Consider the following 18810-nt stretch of genomic DNA (forward strand, 5'->3'; position numbering starts at 1 on the left):
CTTAGATTCTCAAAGGGGTCCGTGACTCCCTGAAAGGCTAGAACATGGTATCTCAGAAGTAAATACAAATAAAAGCTTTTAAAAGGTTCCTCATTTGGTGGACTTAACATCTCCTATGTTGTTCTGTATTTTGTCAGCCAAGGGACCCGTAGAGGGGAGATGTTTAGGGGCTAAAGACAGCTAGTCTGGGCCAGTGTAAAAGAAAAATGCAGGGCCCCTTGTTGAAAAATTGAGTTTCAAAATGGTACAGCAGAGCATGAAACCAAGCAGAAGGCCCTTCTCAGTGGGGTCCTGCCTCTAGGACTTATTCCTAAACACACTGTGATTGCAGGCCCGCTTGTGTTGTGCTCCTTTGCACTGCATGCACCCCTTCATCCGGGTGTGGGGCCCCCAGAACGTGCCGGGGGCCGTGCCAATGCCGGGGGGCTGCAGATAGCAGCACCCATTCAGTCGCATTGGTGTAACCATAGTAAAGGGCTTGTTCTAGCTCCCGGGCATGCAGCTCTGTTCAGACATTGGTGTTGGGCAGAAACAATGCACAAGGGAACAGGGAAAAGGTCAGATGGTGCCAGGTGCCCGTGTGATTTAGGGTGACAAGGGGTGGTCAGCGAGGCCTTGTAATGAGATGACCTCTGAACTGGCCCCCACGGGGGGGTGAGAGCGCGACGGCCAGCGTGGGAACCAAGGCAAAGTCTCCCCAGGAGGGCGGGAGCTGCGGGTCCGGGGAGAGCGACCTGACCCGACCAGGGTGTCGCCCCAGGTAGAGGGCGCGGCAGAACCGGGCCAGGCACGGGGCGGGGGCGCGGCTTTGCGACGGGGGCGTGGCTTTGCGACGGGGCGTGGCTTTGCGGCGGGGCGTGGCTTTGCGGCGGGGGCGGGGCGAGGAGCGGGGCGGGCGGCCTCTGCCGGCGGCGGGGCGGTGTCGCGTCGCCCTCCTCAGCCGCGGCTGCCGCCTCCTGCCGGCCGCGTCGGTTACAAAGGCCGCTGTCTGGCCGGCCAGCCTAACCCTCTTCCGGCCGTGACGGCGGCGCGGGCCCGGCTCCCCGCCGGAGATGAGGGAGGATGTCGGTGTCGGGGCTCAAGGCTGAGCTGAAGTTCCTGGCGTCCATCTTCGACAAGAACCACGAGCGGTTCCGCATCGTCAGCTGGAAGCTGGACGAGCTGCACTGCCAGTTCCTGGTGCGGCCGCCGGGCAGCGCGGCCTCGGCGCTCACGCTGCACTGCAACATCACGGTGCGGCGGCCGGGCCGGGCCGGGCGGGGGTTGGGGGCCGGGCCGGGGCCGGGACCGGGACCAGGGGGCGGCCCGGACAAAGACGCCCGGCCGGGGGCCCGGCTGTCGCCCGCGAGGCTCGGGGTGGAAGGCGGCGCTGTTTCGGCGACCCGGGTTGGGCCGCTGCCCCTTCGCGGCCGGGTCGCCGCGGGGCTGAAGGGACCGGGGCTGAGGGGATCGGGGCTGAGGGGACGGCGGCGAGCCGGGTCGCCATGGCCGCGCTGGGCTGCGCGGGCGGCGGGGCGGGTGGGGAGGCCGGGAGTTGTCCGCCTCAGGCCGTCAGGCCGCGCATCCACCCGGCGCCTCTTCACCTCCGCGTTTCGGGAGGAGCTGACCCGAACCCGAGGCGTCCGAGGGAGGTGCCGGCGCGGTGCCGCCGCGCAGGTGCCCTGAGTGAGGACCGTCCGCTTCCTGTCACAGGCCGGAGGGACCCTCACGCTCACTTTCGGGGACCCGAGTGGGGTGGGTGCTCCTGAGAGACCCGGGAGCGGGGGACGGCGGAGGGGCGGACTTTCTCCTCAGAGCGACCCAGCCCGGGTCTCTCCGTGCCTTCCCTGCTGCCAGCGGCCGCTCGGGAGTCGGCCAAGGCCTGGAAGTGACCACGGTTAACCTTAAACTGGGTTCCTGAGCGCGCTCCGGGGGAGCAGGTGTGTATTTCCGGAAAAACCTGTTCAGTCGAGCGCTGTCCTGAGGAGAGAAATCGCTTATTGAGCATCTGCCGCTCTCCGCCCCGGCGCTGCTGAGGGGGCCGAGCAGCCCCTGCCTTCCGAGCACCGTCCTCCTGCGGGGAGGAGGTTTCCACAGCGAGGTGTGACTCAGTGCCGTGGTCTGGTTGTGAAAGCCGGAGCCAGCGCTTAATTCTGGGGGGGGGGGCGCCTCAGGGGCGGCCCTCGGGGGAGCCCGGCAGGGGTTGGGCTTCCACGGATGAGTAGGATTTTGAGGGGAGCCGGAGAGCCTTGCACGCAGAGAAAACTCTATCCAAAAAAAACACCACACAGCACACACACAAACAAACAACACAACAAAAACACACCCCCAAAGCTAGAGAAAGCGTGGTTGGCTTCGGAGTGGAGAAGTGACGGCGGGACTCGAGAAGCCCGGCGGGACAGAGAAAATTGTCCGACGGCGGGAAACAGGAAGTAGCGGGGAGCGCGAAGTAGGTGGTAAAGCAGCAGCCGGGCCTCCGAGGTGAGGGTTCCTGTGGCATCGGGAACGGCCAGGAAGAGGGAGGGCTGGTCTCAATGGCGGGAGACGGAACGTGCAGGCTGTGGGGAGCCGCTGAGGGCTGCCCGCCACTTGGGAAGATGCGTTTGGCGTCCAGGACCAGGAGCGGGTCCCTACGGCGGGTGCATCAGGAGATGCGCGTGTGGCGTCGCTTCTCCCGCCGGGGGTGGGGGGGTGGGGGGGGTGGGGAGTGGCAGCGGGGCTGTGCTGTGCTGTGCTGGCGGTTAGTGCCAGGGGTACAGGGATCCCAAACGAGTTGTGATTCTCAGGCAGTCTGCCACCACAGAGCGTTGTCCCACCCCAGGTGCCAGCAGTGCTCCGCAGACATCCCTCTTGGAGGCCCGCTGCACACAGGTATTTATTGACCGATGACCTGCGTTAGGAAATAGAGCAGGAAGTGTGTGAGACGCCCAGGGAAGAGAGGATTTGGTGGGGACTAGCAGAACGGCACCACCAGCAGGCACGACTCCAATCGGGCTGCTAGGCCCTGTCGTCTCCGTGTTCACCAAGAAGCATCTTTAGGCAGCCTCTGCGATGGTTGAGTTTGTTTCTTACGCAGACGCATGCCCGCTTCTGAGTGCTCCTCTGGAGATACTGTGCCCCTTGTTCCTTCAGGCTTGTGCATCCGCAGTCCGTCCCACGGGGAGCGTGCTCCACTCGCCCCACCCCAGTCTGTCTTTCCAGGTCTGACCATCCTTCAAGGGTCTTCTGGTCAGATTCAGTTCATGCTGATATTTATTTCCCCTTCTTGTTATTCTAGTCCTTACAAGTTGCTGCTTTGGTTATGTTTTCTTGTGTTCCATTGTAATAGTTTTGGATGTTTGTCTTATTTTATTTTTTCATGGTGGTAAGGGAGAACATTCTATAATAAGATGCTCAGTTCTATTGACTATATGGTCACCGTTCTAGCTGTATTCTGTTTGAACAAAAATCTTAACTATCGTGTAAGTTAACTGCCAAGAGTTTGTGTCAAGGATAGTGCATAAATATTTAAAGGGTCACTTAGGGCTTGATAGGAAATCTGTAGTTTGACTTCAAGTTCACATGAAAGACACTTTTAAGAAGTAAAAAACAAAATATAGATGTTTTACTCTCTAGGGCAAGGGAATTGAGCTAAAATAGTTCTCTGTTTTATAAATTTGTCCTAATCTTGAATATGAAGGGCAAGAGTGCTGTTTTCAACTTCAAGGAGTCTTTTTAGTAATAGAAAAAAAGGAAGTTGTGATATGAAAGATTGTCACGTGAACCTAAGCTTTGTTTTCTATTTTCAGTAAACAGATCTAATTGCCAGTCAGTGCTAACATCCAGTTGTTATGATCACACCTAAAGGCAAAGCAGCTTGTTTTAATAACCTGTGCACCCTTATTGGGAGCTAGTATATGGCTTTCCTTTAGTCCTTTTGAAATATTTAACATAACTCGGCAGCTCCATTATTCCTTTTATGGACTTCTTGCTGTCTGGGAACTCTTGGTAGGAAATTGCTGTTTTAGAGAGAAAAGTCCCCCTCAGGAAGTAAATTAACTAGTAAACAAATAAAGCCTTATACTTCATTATGTGTGTAGCATAAATCATTACTCTTTTCTGCATGAGTGACTATTTGCCAAACTACTTGTGGTGGAACTTATTTTTTGTTTAATTAAATTTCTATTCATCATTGCCAGAAAGCCCCCCCACCCAACAGCAAGATACTAAATTTAAAAATGTTAGAGCTCTGAGTTTACAAGAGAGAAAAAGGTTTATTCTTTACTTAGTACCTGGGACCTTAAGTGAAGTAATTTGGACCTTAAGCAAATCACTTCTTGTGTTTTTCTATAAAACAGATCATTCTTTTTACCCCACACGAGAGCATATATAGCAGAGCTCTGTAGCGATGGTAATGTTTTCTACAAATATAAAAGTAATGGTTGAAAGTGCTTTACAATAACTTTTTGTGGGAAATAAATCAGTGCTGCCAATTTTTAATTTTTTGTGTTTCTGGTCTTGACACTGATAAAAAGTAGCCCAGCTAAGGTTATACAAAGGAAATAATGAACGAAACTTGACTAAAGAGCCCAAGACCTTTTCTTTGGTCTCTCCTCCCGGGACAGATTACCTTTCCAAATTAAACTTCTAGAGAATTGTTTGGAAATACCAGAACTGTCATGTTAAACACCTAAGTGGTACTTTCAAGCCAGAGGAGTCATTGTTTTCATTCATCTAACCAACTTATAGAGTCAGATTCCTAGTTGTTATCTGTCTTCCCTCATCCCCCTTTTTATACCCTTCCTTGAAAGGAACAGATATATGAAGAGGAGACTTAGGTTTCCATTTTATGAATGGTGTGTCCCTTAGCAACGTGATTTTTGTGTTAAACTTCCTTAGACCTGGAAAAGGATAGTATTAGATAAATGTCAGTGGGTTGAAGGGGGGCGTTGAATGGAAATAGCCACTGCCAAATGTAATGTATTACTTGGGAGCCAGAGTGATGGAGCAGGGGTCCCTTTCTCCACGGCTGTTGTGACAGTGTTCTGTGCTGTCTTCTAAAAGATCATTCTGACTCAGAACCAAGGGAGCCATCCAGTGGTTCCTGCACATTAGTTAGGTGGTTGGAATCCCCATCAGCCTTTGTCTTCTCTGCCTCAGTTCACCTAGAATGTTTTGATTAGATGTAATTTGGTGCTCAAAACACTTAAGCATTTTCCCGATCACAGGGGTATGTATGCATTTTTCATTTCTGTTAGTGTTTTCACTCTGCTTCTGTGGGCTCTGGTCATGTTAGATACTTAGTTGTTTACTTGTAAAATGATTAGCAGGGAGAAGTTTCTTTCTGTTTTTTTTTGTAACTTTTTTTTTAATGTTGTCAGAGCATTTAGAATTTTATTAAGATACTATATGGTTCTGTGAGTTTATTTCATCTCCACTCCACATTATTGAACAGCAAAGTGTGAAAGTGATGTGTCTTCAGAAGAATTAGAACTGTTACACCTCTGAACCGTCAACAAGAAGTATGTGTATCAGTTTTCAAAAGTTATGAACTCCTTGGAGATGGCCTTGTCCCGTCATTTGGAAAGATACCAGAAACTGAGCATTCTGCAGGCAGTTTGCTGGCTGTTGCTTGATATAGTCTAGAACCACACGTTGGTCTCTTAGGGGATTTATATAGAAAATAAGAACAGAAAGTTATTTCTCGACAAGACAGAAACTCCTTTAAAAACTACATTCCTGCCCTGGCCGGTTGCTCAGTGGTTAGAGCGGTGGCCTGAAGACTGAAGGGTCCTGGGTTTCATTCTGGCCAAGGGCACGCACCTCAATCCCTGGCCCAGGTTGGGGGGTGTGCGGGAGGCAACCAAGTGATGCATCTCTCTCACATTGATGTTTCTCTCTCTCTCCCTTCCACTCTCTGAAAAGCAAGGAAAAAATAGCCTAGGGTGAGGCTTAACCAAAACGAACTAACTACATTCCTCCCTATAATCCAAGGAGTGGAGAATTATTAGGAAAAAGGGATAATTGATGGGATTGATTTTAGCGCTAATTTTCTAATGCAGAAAAATCTCAAAGTAACTTCTATAATTACACTACTCAGAAGCAATGAGTATAGTGAGTAGATTTGTTTTAAAGTCATTTTTAGCATTTAAGGATTTAATAATGTGCTTAGACATGTATTCCTTTGCTTTATTTTTAAAAAATCAGATCTTATCTAGATAGTTTAGAAATATAACTTTATTATATTAAAAAGGCAAAGTTTAAACCTATAGATTGTACTTTAAGGTTAAGTTTTTTGTGTGGTTTTAAAAATTTTTTTTCATTTTAATTTTTCTCCTCTATAGCCTCCTCCACCCACCCCTCGCCCCCCTGCACACTGTTGTCCATGTCTCTGAGTTCTTTCTCTTTTTTTCCAATTTGTTTTTGTTTTTTGAGGGATTTATGGTTCCAGATTTTGAAGCCCTTAAAAAATGTTAAAACTGAGACTCCAAGCCATGATAGACCTTTCTTTGTAAAGGAAGGAAGCCAATCTTTCTTGGTGCTTGAATAGCATTTTTTCTGTTTTTGATAACACAACTTTTGCAGTGTTTCTCTTCTGTTAGTTTTATATCATTGCTTACTGGTAAAGTGTTTTGGGGGTTTTAGACTTATAAATTATGTAACATAGGCTGGCAAGATTAAACCATAAAACTGTTTAAAAAAAAAAATCCATTAAAATAAATTTGTTTTTTCACACATGGATTTTAATGTGTTGTTTTTCTTCCCCCTGATACATTTTACTAAAATCTGGTTATCTTACCATAGAGTGGTGTAGCCTGATTGCATATCCAGGTTAGGCTGTTATAAGTGTTTTAACTAGGTATCTCTGTAACAGGAATCTTATCCATCTTCTTCACCAATATGGTTTGTGGACTCTGATGACCCAAATCTGACATCAGTTCTGGAACGGCTAGAAGATTCTAAGAACAACAGTTCGGTGAGAAAATAAGCCATGCTACTCTCTTTTTTCCTCATGAACATTATATGATAGAATAAATGTTAAGAGGTAACATGTTGTAAAAGCCTGATTAATGATTATTTGATAATCTTAGAGGAGCTAAAGACCAGGTTTTTTATTTGTTTGTTTTTGTCATAATATTTCAAAATGTATTTACTTCCTAGTTTCTCTTTTTTATTTCCCATAAGGTATAGCCTTAATTTGGATCAGAAATTAGGTCTTCTCTTTTCCATGAATTCTAACCATTATTAACTGAGCAAGCATTTTTGGTAGGGACCATTAGCCAAGGTAGGGAGTGGAAAAAGAGGGGAAGACTGCAAGGTAGATGGGAGGGGAAATAATGATAGCACGGCACCAATACTGGTGTTAGGAAATTGCCTTTTCTTCAAGAGTCTATAACTGTAGTAAAAGCCAGAGGTATACAAATAAAAAGGTTCTTTTTATATATATAAAGAAATGTAACTTTCCATTTTATGAAAAATTAATAACCTGTTTTCTTTGATTATAAAACTAATAAGTAACCATTGTCAGAGAACTAGTAAAATTTTAAAAAAGGGAAAATAAAAATATTCTGTAATTTCTCTGCCTGCTATAACTTTTGTTGACATGATGTGTTTTTTTCTTTCAGCATTTTTTCCCTTGTTAGTAAAATACACCTACTCTTATATATGTTTAAATAGTTGAGGTCATATTCTGTATAGTTTTATATTATTATTTTTATTTTTATTATTATTATTTTAAAATATATCTTTATTGATTTCAGAGAGAGGAAGGGAGAGGGAGAGAGATAGAAACATCAATGATGAGAGAGTCATTGATTGGCTTCCTCCTGCATGACCCTGCTGAGATCGAGCCTGAAGCCCGGGCATATGCCCTGACCGAGAATCGAACCACAATCTCCTGGATCATAGGTCAATGTTTAACCACTGAACTACACTGGCCCAGCTATATTATTTTTTAAAGTTAACATTCTCATTGTATTTTTACATGATATTATAAAGCCGTTATAGGAAATACCATTCATGCCCGGGCTGGTTTGGCTCAGTGATTAGAGCATTGGCCCTCGGACTAAAGGGTCCCCCGTTCAGTTTTGGCCAAGGGCACGTACCACAGTTGGGGCGACTTTGGGAGGCACCCAATCAGTGTGTCTTTCTCACATTGATGTTTCTCTTTCTCTCTCTCTCTCTCTCTCTCTTCCTTCCACTCTCTCTGGAAAAGCAATGGAAAAAATATCCTTAGGTGAGGATTATAAAAAAAAGAAAAAAAAGTGCTATTATATAAAAATTAATGGTTCCCCCAAATATCAGCTATAATCAAATAGAAAAATATAGTAGAAAAGTATTTTGTTGACAATTACAGTTAAATATTAAAAAATGAAATACCTAGGAATAAATTTAGATGTATCAAGATAACTACAAAAATATGCTGAGTGGAATGAAAATATGTTCCTAGATGGGCAGACTTCATATTATAAATATGTTAATTATCTCCATAGCTTCATGTTAATTTATAAATTGAATGCAGTTCCAGTAAAAAATCAAACGGACTTATTTTTGGAACTTGACGAAATGAATCTAAAGTTTGTTTTGAAAAGTAAATAATAAAAGATAATAATGAAATTGAAAAAAAAAGTAGTGAAGTGAGACTTGTTCAACTAGACATTAAATACTGAGTACCAGACTGGATGGATAAAGGCAGTAGAAATTTAGAATGTAATTGAGAATTTAGAATAAGTTAAATTGAGTTAAAGTACTCGAAAGGAAAGCATAGAGTATTCTATTAATAGTATTGGGAGAGCCCCACCGGTGTGGTTCAGCGGTTGAGCATTGGCCTAGGATCTAGTAGATCGAGGTTCTATTCCCGGTTAGGGCACATGCCCGCAGGAGGTAGCCAGTCAATGTCTCTCTCATCATTGATGTTTCTATCTCTCTCTCCTTCTCCCTCCCTCTCTCTGAAGTCAACAAAGACATATTAAAAAAAAAAAGTATTGGGAGAAGTGACCATTTGGGGAAGTTAGTCTTAGCATCAGATTTTTGTCAAAATAAGTTATAAGTGGTTTAAACACACTTATTCCTAAAATTAAGAACAGAAGACCATCAGTTTCAAGAGTATCTTAGAAGTAAGGCTCGTCTGGAGAGCCATGAAGGTTAGAGGTAAAAGTTTAAAGCAAGAGGACATATTCACATCTCCATGAGGGGGTGACAGGACAGGGTAGGAGTGACAGCTCCCTTACTGCTGCCTCCTTTTCTAAAGGTACAAGTTTTGTGATGGTAGAAATGAGTGGGGTTATTTTTCAGTGTCTAAAATATTCCATCAGAAAATGCTCAGAAAATGAAATGACACAGGATATAAAATTGAGTCTAATTTTATAAAAAGGTAAATGTATTTACATAAAAGAAAAAAACAACAACCCCCAAATTCACCCTCCACTCTTTCTTACAGTCTCTGCCACTTCTTTCATTAACCTAGTTTATTGACAGAATATGCTATCTTTCCTCACCTTTAATTCACTTAATTCAGTACAGTCTGGATTCTGCCTTCAGCATTTGCACTAAGAATTTTTATCTTTAGTTGCCAAATCCAGGGACTCTTTTTTCAGCCCTAAAATTGACCTGTCTGTAGCATTAGATACTGTTGGTTGTTCCCGTGTTGAAACCTTCCTCCAGTCAACATTTATTACTTAATGTCCACCAATAAAGACCTGGTTAAATAAAAATTGTGTATGGTGTTACAATAGAATATTATGTTGTAGTTACAAAGAATGCAGCCAGTGTTTTCACAGGAGCATGTACAACTTTCCAAGATATTCTAAGGGAAAAACCAAGGCATAGAATATTGTCTACAATCTGGTCACTTGTATACAATGTTGTCACAAATCTGTATCTATGCTGGTCTATACACTTTCTCCCTGGGTGGATACAGGACACTGTTAGTAGCAGAACACAGAAAAGTATATATTTTTAATTTACTGGTTTCTCTGTGAGGCTCTGTGATAAGTGATGGGTACAAAATACAAGTCATATTCTGTCCTCTGGGAACTGATAATCTAATGAGGACTTTTGTCAGGTCACTGTTTCCTGTTTTTATCTCTTATTACCCTGCTTTGGTCTCCTGGAGCCCCTCTTTCTTGGTCTGCTTCTTTCTTTTCATTCTGTGCTTTCTCTGGGTAATGTCTTACACTCCTGTTACTTAAATCATGGCCTACGTTCCAGGGATTCCTAAATCTGTATCTCTAGCTAAAATGTATCTCCTGAGTTTCAAGCCCATGTATGTCTATATATCACATAGATCCAGGGACTCTCAGTTGGCTGTGCGTGCCATGGTTGTTCAACATGATTATATCTAAATTTAAACTCATCTGCCTCCTGGCAGTCCACTACCCCGTCATGTTTCCCCTCAGTAATTCTCTTTGTGACTGTGAGTGGGGAAGAAAATGAAGTAATGAAACTCCTTATCCATGCCCGAACCTGGGAACTAGCTTAGAGTTCTTTTTATCCCAATATTTCCTGACACCTCCTCCCCTCCCCCACCCCAACTATCTAGGAAGTTTCTAAGACCTATCCATTTACCTTCTAAAAGTTTCCCCCTGAGATCTTAGTCGTCCCCCCCCCATCCCTCAAACACTTTTTAGGGGAGTGTAAAGTTGGAAGATGTACTCCTGTTTTTCTTGTTGGGTATGACTCCACCACATGCTGCCTGTCCCACCCCACTCCGGTAGCTCTTCCTGTGCCAGGGGTTGTGTCCAGGCCACCCTGCCTCATCTTTATTGTGTACTTAGCACAGAACAGCTTATTGGGTGGATATCAAATCCACAGTGGGGCTTTGCTGCCTTTTAAGCTTGAGGCTATTTTTTGATCCTGATTTTCAGCTCAGCTTTTCTTGCTCCTGCTTGCTCCATTATCCACTTTGGAAAGGCTTGTTCTGTGCTTTGTTTAACCCTTTGTAATCCTGTGTCTGTTTTCTTAGTCCTTCATAAACCTGCCTCTTTCTCATCTCCTTTCTTGGTCAGACATATCCAGGAAACTTCCTGACCAAGTGAAATAAGTTGCTGACTAGTACTGGTCATAGCTACTGGGTATTGACCATTCTTCTTAAACCATAATTGCTAAACTTATACATTGAAAACAATTTTTTAAACAATGAAAGATGTGTGTGCACATAATATACCTTCCTTAAAGTAAATATGCTCACAAAACAATCTCAATATAAAAATTGAAACTTGTTATTTTTTTGCAGTTTTAGACAAACACTTAAGAGCCTACTAAGTGCCAAGTGTTTCCACAGAAGAGTTCATTTCATCGTTACCATTATGAGGTTTAATTTTTTTTTTTTTTTAAATATATCTTTATTGATTTCAGAGAGAGGAAAGGAGAGGGAGAGAGAGATAGAAACATCAATGATGAGAGAGTCATTGATCGAGCCCACAACGGGGCATGTGCCCTGACTGGGAATCGAACCCCGATCGCCTGTATCCTAGGTCGATGCTCAACCACTGAGCCACGCCCGGCCGGGCTAATTTTCTTGTTTTACAAATGAGAGACTCGAACAAAGGCAGTTAGATACCATATCCCAGGTCATCTAGATCCCAGGACTCTGTCTACTAGACCACATTTGCCCCTGTACTTTTAAATGAATATGACTGTGAAATATATAATTTTATGACCTGTGTGGAATCACACTGCCTCTGCTTTTGTAGCCTCAATATCTTACTAATGTATTCACCTGAAGTTATAAGTTTCTAAGACAAGAAATTAGCAGCTGCAAAGTGGACAATGTCTGCAGCTCCCCTTCCTCTCACTTTTGTTGATGTCATTCTGCTGGAAGTCAGCTATAGAATTGCACTGAAGCCACAGTGACTTTCTTATACTAGCAGCCCCGAACAATATTTCTTTAAATACTGTTATTTTATCTGTAGGCTATAATTGGGCAGTAACAAACTGTTTTCATTTCCTACTGGATTGGTTACAGTAGTAGCATTATTCTTGTCTTCTAAGGGCTCTTTAACATAATGCTTATTTACCGAAATGTGTTTTGTAGCTTCGTCAGCAGTTGAAGTGGTTGATATGTGAACTCTGCAGATTATATAACCTCCCTAAGCACCTGGATGTTGAGCTGCTAGATCAACCACTACCCACGGGTCAGGTAAAGTAAAATATCTCTGGTGATTAAGAGCTGAAATAAATGGTCTCAAGCAAAAGTAAAATTAGGATGCTTTTTCTTCATTGATTGTACAACTTATTTAGAAGGTAGTTTTCGCTGTTGAATTGTTTTGTTTGTTTTGCTGTAGGTACTAAAAGTAGCCTTTTCATTTTTTGGAGCTGCCGGTATTTACTCTGACAGACAAAAAACTGCCCTCTCCCATGCCCACCTTCTGTTGTTGTTAATGCTCTTGGTTCCCTAACTGCTCCTTTGCTCTTTCACTTGTCGCTTGTGCTGATCCACTTCCCTTCACCTGCTGTGCTGTCTCCTTAAGCCCCTCTGGACTTCTTTTTTTAAATATGTCTTTACTGATTTCAGACAGAGGAAACGAGAGGGAGAGAGAGAGAGAGAGAAACATCAATGATGAGAGAGTCATTGATCTGCTGCCCCCTGCACACCCCCTACTGGGGATCAAGCCCACAACTTGGGCATGTGCCCTGACCAGGAATCGAACCTCGATCTCCTGGATCCTAGGTCGATGCTCAACCACTGAGCCACACCGGCTGGGCCATCTGCGCTTCTTAAGGCCTAGCCCATCTGTGCTTTGTAAGGTTTATTCCAAATGTCATCTCCTCCAAGCAAGAGACATTATAAGGAGTTATCAGGATTATAAGGAATGTCTTCCTTATAATAATAATTCTCTGTAATCTCTCCCGTTTCTGTGAGGTTGTCCTCTTCTGGAGCCTTGGTTCTTCTGTACCAGTCTCGGCAGGTTGCTCTCTGAGCTGGCTGTACACCTGTCATCTGGAAATTTTTTTGTCTCCCCTGCTAGAGTAGATCTGTTGTTTCCTGACCTGCGTCATATTTCTCGGCTTACCTTTAACATTTCACCTGAGTACATCCTCAAGTAAAATTCTGGGAAAGTGTGAAGGGGTAGTACATTTTCTGAGTTCTCACTTCTAGAAACATAAAGCCAAACCACACTAGGTTTGACTCTTGGTTCTGCTGCTTATTAGCTGCATTATCTAATTAGCTTGGGCTTATTACCTAGTCACTGTGTGCAGCAACTTCCCTTTTGCAAAACGGGGGAAATATTAGATGTCCATCTGACTCTGTGAAGTTCTCTGCGCGGGTGCTGAGGACCCAGGCGAACACACAGTCAGAGCTCCTGTCCTGATGGAACCACACATGGAATTCTCAGTTCATAATGGAGCCTCTCCTGCATTCTTTACACTTTCATCGTCCAGTTTTGCTTGTTACAAATGAAATATCTCATGCCTACCTGATTCTTACTCTCTATTTTATTTTTTCTTTCTGGAAGTTGGTATGGCTTTTTCTTTAACTGAAGTACAGGGTTTAACCTTTCAATAGTCCTTTGGGGCATTCAGAGCCACTCAGTATTCTGAAGGCAACATTCGTCTCTTTTATTTATTTCCCTCTGTCTTTTGGATACATATTAGATTTCTGCATTTCTACCTTCCATTTCTCTTCACTCTTCTCTTATTTCCATACCCCCCCCCCCCATCTAGGTTTTCTTTACTCTCAGGAAATGTCACAAATGTTTTGTTCATTGAAGTCCATTGTGCTTTCTGGCCCTTCTACTGAGTTGTTGTTGTTGTTGGGGGGGGGTGTCTTTGATCTTTCAGAACTCTCTTGTCATTTGCATAGTAATCTTTTTATATTTTGTGAATGCAACACTTTCTCAGTTACTGCTATACATTCCAATTAGATTTTTAATTTTAGTTCCTTCATTAATAATGCTTCAGGTCTCTTGTTCTGCTTGTTCCACTTGGTGCCTTTCTTTTGATTGCCAGTTTTCTTCACATATCTGGCCATACCTGGTTATCTGCTCATTTATAGATTGGTATACTATCAATCAATATCAATTATTGATAAGAGTGTCCTGAGCAATTATCACTCTTCTCTCCTGGTTTGCACACCTGTGCTCTGCCTGTGGCATGTGGATGGGGAGGTGCTGGAAGAGATTTTATTAGTTACATTAAAAAAATCCTGTCTTTTATCTCTCTGATTCTGCACCCACATAAGACACCGTCAGAGTAGGCCTCCTGTGTAAGAGAGTGATGCTTACTAGCTGTAGTTGGAACAAAAACAGTGAGACATTTCTGGGGTGGGGTGGGGTGGGGTAGGGGGAGTCCTACTAGCTTTATGTACTGTATCTTGGAGAACTATGCTCTGGTCTGGGAACTTGGCCTTTTGAACTCTGCCAAAATTAGGTATGAAGGGCCTTCCTCAAACCTCGTCAGATTCATTGAAAGCCAGCTGTAAACTGTCTTGTAGAGGAGTGTTCTGTAGTAAGTAACATGTTGTCAAAACAAAAACGGCTCTTTAGTGAAATGGTCATTTTATAATTTTCAGTTTTGTGCAGTGTTTATTTCTTTTGAACACATTTGACCTTTTAAAATGTAAGGCATTTGAATTTGTGGAAAGATTCAGGCTTTTCAAAGTTGGAAAGGCAGATATTTCAAGGGATTCATGGCTCAGGACATTTATTTTAAATGAAAGAAGCCAGTGACCTTATATACATGGCCTTATGTGTAAAATGTTTTCTTAATTTTAAATTAGAATTTCTTTACATTTTTTTAGAGTTGCTTTATATTTGACTAATTGCCTTTTTTATTCCTAATGCATCTATTAACTCGAATTGGTCAAAATGTTTCTTTTAAAAAAGCTGATAAATATTTGTCAAATCAAAGCTGGATTTAAAGTAACTGTTTCAACTTGGATCGGTTCTGTGTTGTAGAGCTGCAGTGACAGGTGATTGATAGTTTGGCCCCTGACGTCTTCTGATGTGTTCAGTGTGTGTTGCTTGCTCTGTGGCCCTGGCAAATTCCCCTTCCTTTTCAGAATGGGACAACAGAGGAGGTGACTTCAGAGGAGGAGGAGGAGGAGGAGATGGCTGAGGTAGGTGTTTGCATAAGAACATCATTTTATAAATATCTTCATTTTTGAAAATGTTAGTAATTCCTCTAATCTCTCTTATAAACCAGTGTTGGTGTAGAATCATTAAAAGCACATTGTTTTTGGAATTTAATATAATTTCTAAAATCTGGTTTTACCTCTAATGTATGCTTTTGATTTTGAGCAGATTGCTTATCTGATGTCTTGGATTTGACTTTCTGGAAAATAAGAGCTTTTAACATTTAGCGCTAAAATTATATTTACATTTGATAGTAATCAGTGCTTAACCTGTAATTGGTTATTTTTAAGGAGAACTACTGAGTTTCAAAAGTTCTGTGTTTGAATAAAAGAATTAGAGAACATTTCAGGGACTACTCACTAGAAATAGTAAAATTATCTCATGTTGAAAAATCACCTAAGAATTTCATAGAGCAAATTCCAGACGCATTGAGCTTAGGCCAGTTTAGTTGCCCGTCATTGATAACGATTTGAGAGTTTTCAGGTTCTGAAGCTTTGTGTTTAAATTCAGACTTCGGAATGAAGATCTGCGTGTCTACGTTGATCAGATAAAAAGGTCTTTGAGTTTCATGGTCTTGGTTTTAAAACTTTTTTTTTGTTTTGTATCTTAGAATTAATCGAACTTATTACCTTATTTTCTTGATTTGGAAAATTTTAAATCTAAAACAGACTTCTTAGAGTGCCTTAGAACTAAAGAAGTAGTTGTGGGCTTGTTTTGTTTTGTGTGTCTGGGAGAAAAGTAATTCTTAACCTTGTCTAATTAGAATGACAGTTTTTGGATAGTTTTTAATGTTTTCATGCAGTTTAACTTGGGTGGAAACAGTAAACCTTTTCCCTGGGTCCAGTGTACAATGAAGTAGACATTGTACTCAAAGAGCTTATGTACCTTTCTTTTCCCCTTACAAGGTAATATAAAGAATAGACAGCCACATGTAGGGAAATCTAGAAAGGTAGGAGACCAGACTTTGGAGGTATCAGGTTAGGGTGGATGAAAATAAGATACTTTTATATAGCAACTAAAATAATGTGGCTAAGTAGGGCCCAGAAGTACCCTGGGCATTAGTGTGTTTGGGTGCATTGGATGCTGTCCTTTTGGGAAGAAAAGATTGACTGATGTTTTGGAGTCATAGAGAAAGCAAGGTTGGTTGGCTAGAAAAGGCAGATGCTAAAAGTCTTGAATTTGAGACAGACTGTTTCTGTTTGGTGTGATTGTTGATAGAAAGGCTTTACTTGAGAATAGTGGGCCGAGAATATTGTTTTGAAAAGAATGGCAATGGTGAATTTTGTCCCGTGCTTTTTAGCACTCAAGTGGAGAAGATGTGTGGATAGGCCTGTGGCCGAGGTGGACAGTGTGGGAGCAGAGATTCAGGCTCGGGGCATTTGTGGGAACTCTGAAGACAAGTGTTCGATGGGAGATCAGGGCTGGATAGTGGTGCCAACCAGGGGAAGGGAGCTCCTGAAGCATGAACATGGACAGGGCCTGGATGAGAAGGGAATGTAGTTGGAAAACATGGGGGTCCAATGAGAAGACCATTGCGTGTGGATGGAGGTGGTCATTGACCTGGTCTAGAAATCACAGTGAATTAATCTGCTTAAAAAAATGGAGATAGTAAGCTGAGTTACTAGAACAAAGTATGAACAGTGAAGGTTCTTGATACCTTGATGCTAAACTGTTTCAAATCTCCTCTTAATAGGAGATTTAAAAGATGGTTTATTTGGTAATAGCTATTAAATATGCTATACTCAGATCCTAGTTTTATAACAAAATATAAGATATAAACAGGGAGCCTTTTGAATGGAATGTGAAGGCTTTTTTTACCCCTTCCTGTAGAGTGCATGTATTCTCTCTCTTCTGCTCATTTCAAGTCAAGAGTAATTTAACTTTTGGCGTAAGCTTGAGTAAGCTAATATTTTTCTAATTTTTGCAGGATATAGAAGACTTGGATCACTATGAGATGAAGGAAGAGGAACCTATTAGTGGAAAAAAGTCAGAGGATGAAGGAATTGAAAAAGAAAATTTGGCAATATTAGAGAAAATTAGGAAGACTCAAAGGCAAGACCATCTAAATGTATGTGTAAAAATCTAGAACCTGGACTTACATGGTTAAGTAAAGTAACTATAGGTAATAATGTAAATACAGGGAAATTCATTAAGATGCCAACCTCAGCTGCCCTTCTCCATCCCTGCCTTGTTGACTCAGCCTTATGTGTTGTTGCCGTAGTATTTTTATTTATTTATTTAGTTTAGGTTTCTCATTTATTGATAGCACTTACCACCCTGTTCATCTGCTTTTTACATCCTGGAATCCCCTCCTGTGTCTGCCCCTTTCCAGCCTGTTTATGCTGTTTCCTCTGCTTACCCTCCTCTTACGGGGTCTGTGTATTTTAATTCAGTCTCTCCTACAAAGTACAATTCAAAATCTTCTCCGTGACATGCTACTCTGGCTAAACTGAAAGTAATTTTGTCTTTTGATGTAATATCTCTTTGATGTGAAACAGCATGGTGGCATGAAATGAACACTTTTGTGACTGACACACCTACATGGCTTCAGTTTCCTCAACTCTAAAACATGGACAGTTTGAACCTTTTGGATGATTGCTCTGAAGTATAAATGAGATCATGTCTATAAAATTCCCAGTCAGAATAGGGAAACATTAAATGAAAATTTAGTTGTCTGTTTGAACACTTACTATTTACTTACTTACTGTCTTGTATTAGAGCTGTTTATCAGCCCCATGAAATCTGAGGATCCGTTGCTTTGTCTTGGGCACAGTGTCTCAAACACAGGGGATGAATTGTTATGCAAGGAGATATCAACTGTTGTAAACAAGTAGATTACTCTCCCTCCTTTAGTCTTACTTGCTATATTAATTCAATTCGCAAGTCTTTCTTAGAGCAAAGAAATTTAGCTACTCTATACTATAATGATGGATACATGCCATTTTACATTTGTCTAAACCTATAGAATGTACAATACCGGACCTGAACCTGGACGTAAATTATTGACTATAGGTAATGATGCATCAGCTGTACCCTCTGGTGACGGAAGCTGATAATGAGACTGTACATTGTGGGACTGTCATATGGGAAATCTCTGTATCTTCCTCTTAATTTTCCTGTGAACCTGAAACTACTCTAAAAAATAAATTCTTAAAAAAATTAAGTGGAAAAATTGGTGGAATTTGAAATAGACACATAGTGTGTTCTAGGCTATTTGCAAGGGCCATAGTGACCTGGACATAATGGTTAGACTTTTTTTTTTACAGATGATAAGAAGTAGTAAATGAACCAGACTTGTCCCCAATTTTATAGTCCTGTTGAATCTTTGATTTAATTGAATTAACTTCTTTGACTTCTTAAAATGTTAAGTGGTGACCCATTTTAAAAATTTCATTGTAAACATTTATTTCACGTTCAGATACCAGAGATCTTTAGTTATTTGACTCAATAGACCCTGGTTAACAGCACATTTATGTTTCAGGGTGCGGTATCTGGGTCTGTACAAGCTTCAGACAGACTTATGAAAGAGCTCAGGGACATATACCGGTCACAGAGTTACAAAGCAGGTAAGGCCACTGCATCTCTGCCATCTCTGTTGTCTTTATGCTCTTTTCAATCTTCAGATAGTGAAGTTTATTTCTCATAACTGGAAAAAAACAGAAACATTTATTGACTTTATTTTAGGAATGTGAGATACAAATGTAATCAAGTTATCAAAGATGGGGGGGGTAAAATAGGGTGAGTTTATAGTAGCCCGCCCCCCCATCCACAGTTTCAC

General features: G+C 42.2%; 1 protein-coding gene across 1 annotated transcript in view; it reads left to right on the forward strand.

The window, feature by feature from the left end:
* The first annotated feature begins 859 nt into the window (after positions 1–859).
* UBE2Q2 (ubiquitin conjugating enzyme E2 Q2) overlaps positions 860–18810 on the forward strand; it is a 30505-nt gene continuing 12554 nt past the window's right edge. The window contains exons 1-6 of the mRNA XM_081124737.1: positions 860–1233; positions 6833–6934; positions 11993–12097; positions 14960–15016; positions 16960–17100; positions 18514–18598. Coding sequence (XP_080980863.1) covers positions 1063–1233; positions 6833–6934; positions 11993–12097; positions 14960–15016; positions 16960–17100; positions 18514–18598 — 661 coding nt within the window. The 5' untranslated portion in view covers positions 860–1062. The remainder of the gene's footprint in view (positions 1234–6832; positions 6935–11992; positions 12098–14959; positions 15017–16959; positions 17101–18513; positions 18599–18810) is intronic.

This window comes from Miniopterus schreibersii, assembly GCF_964146895.1.
Source record: "Miniopterus schreibersii genome assembly, chromosome: 22".
NCBI classification, from domain to species: domain Eukaryota; kingdom Metazoa; phylum Chordata; class Mammalia; order Chiroptera; family Miniopteridae; genus Miniopterus; species Miniopterus schreibersii.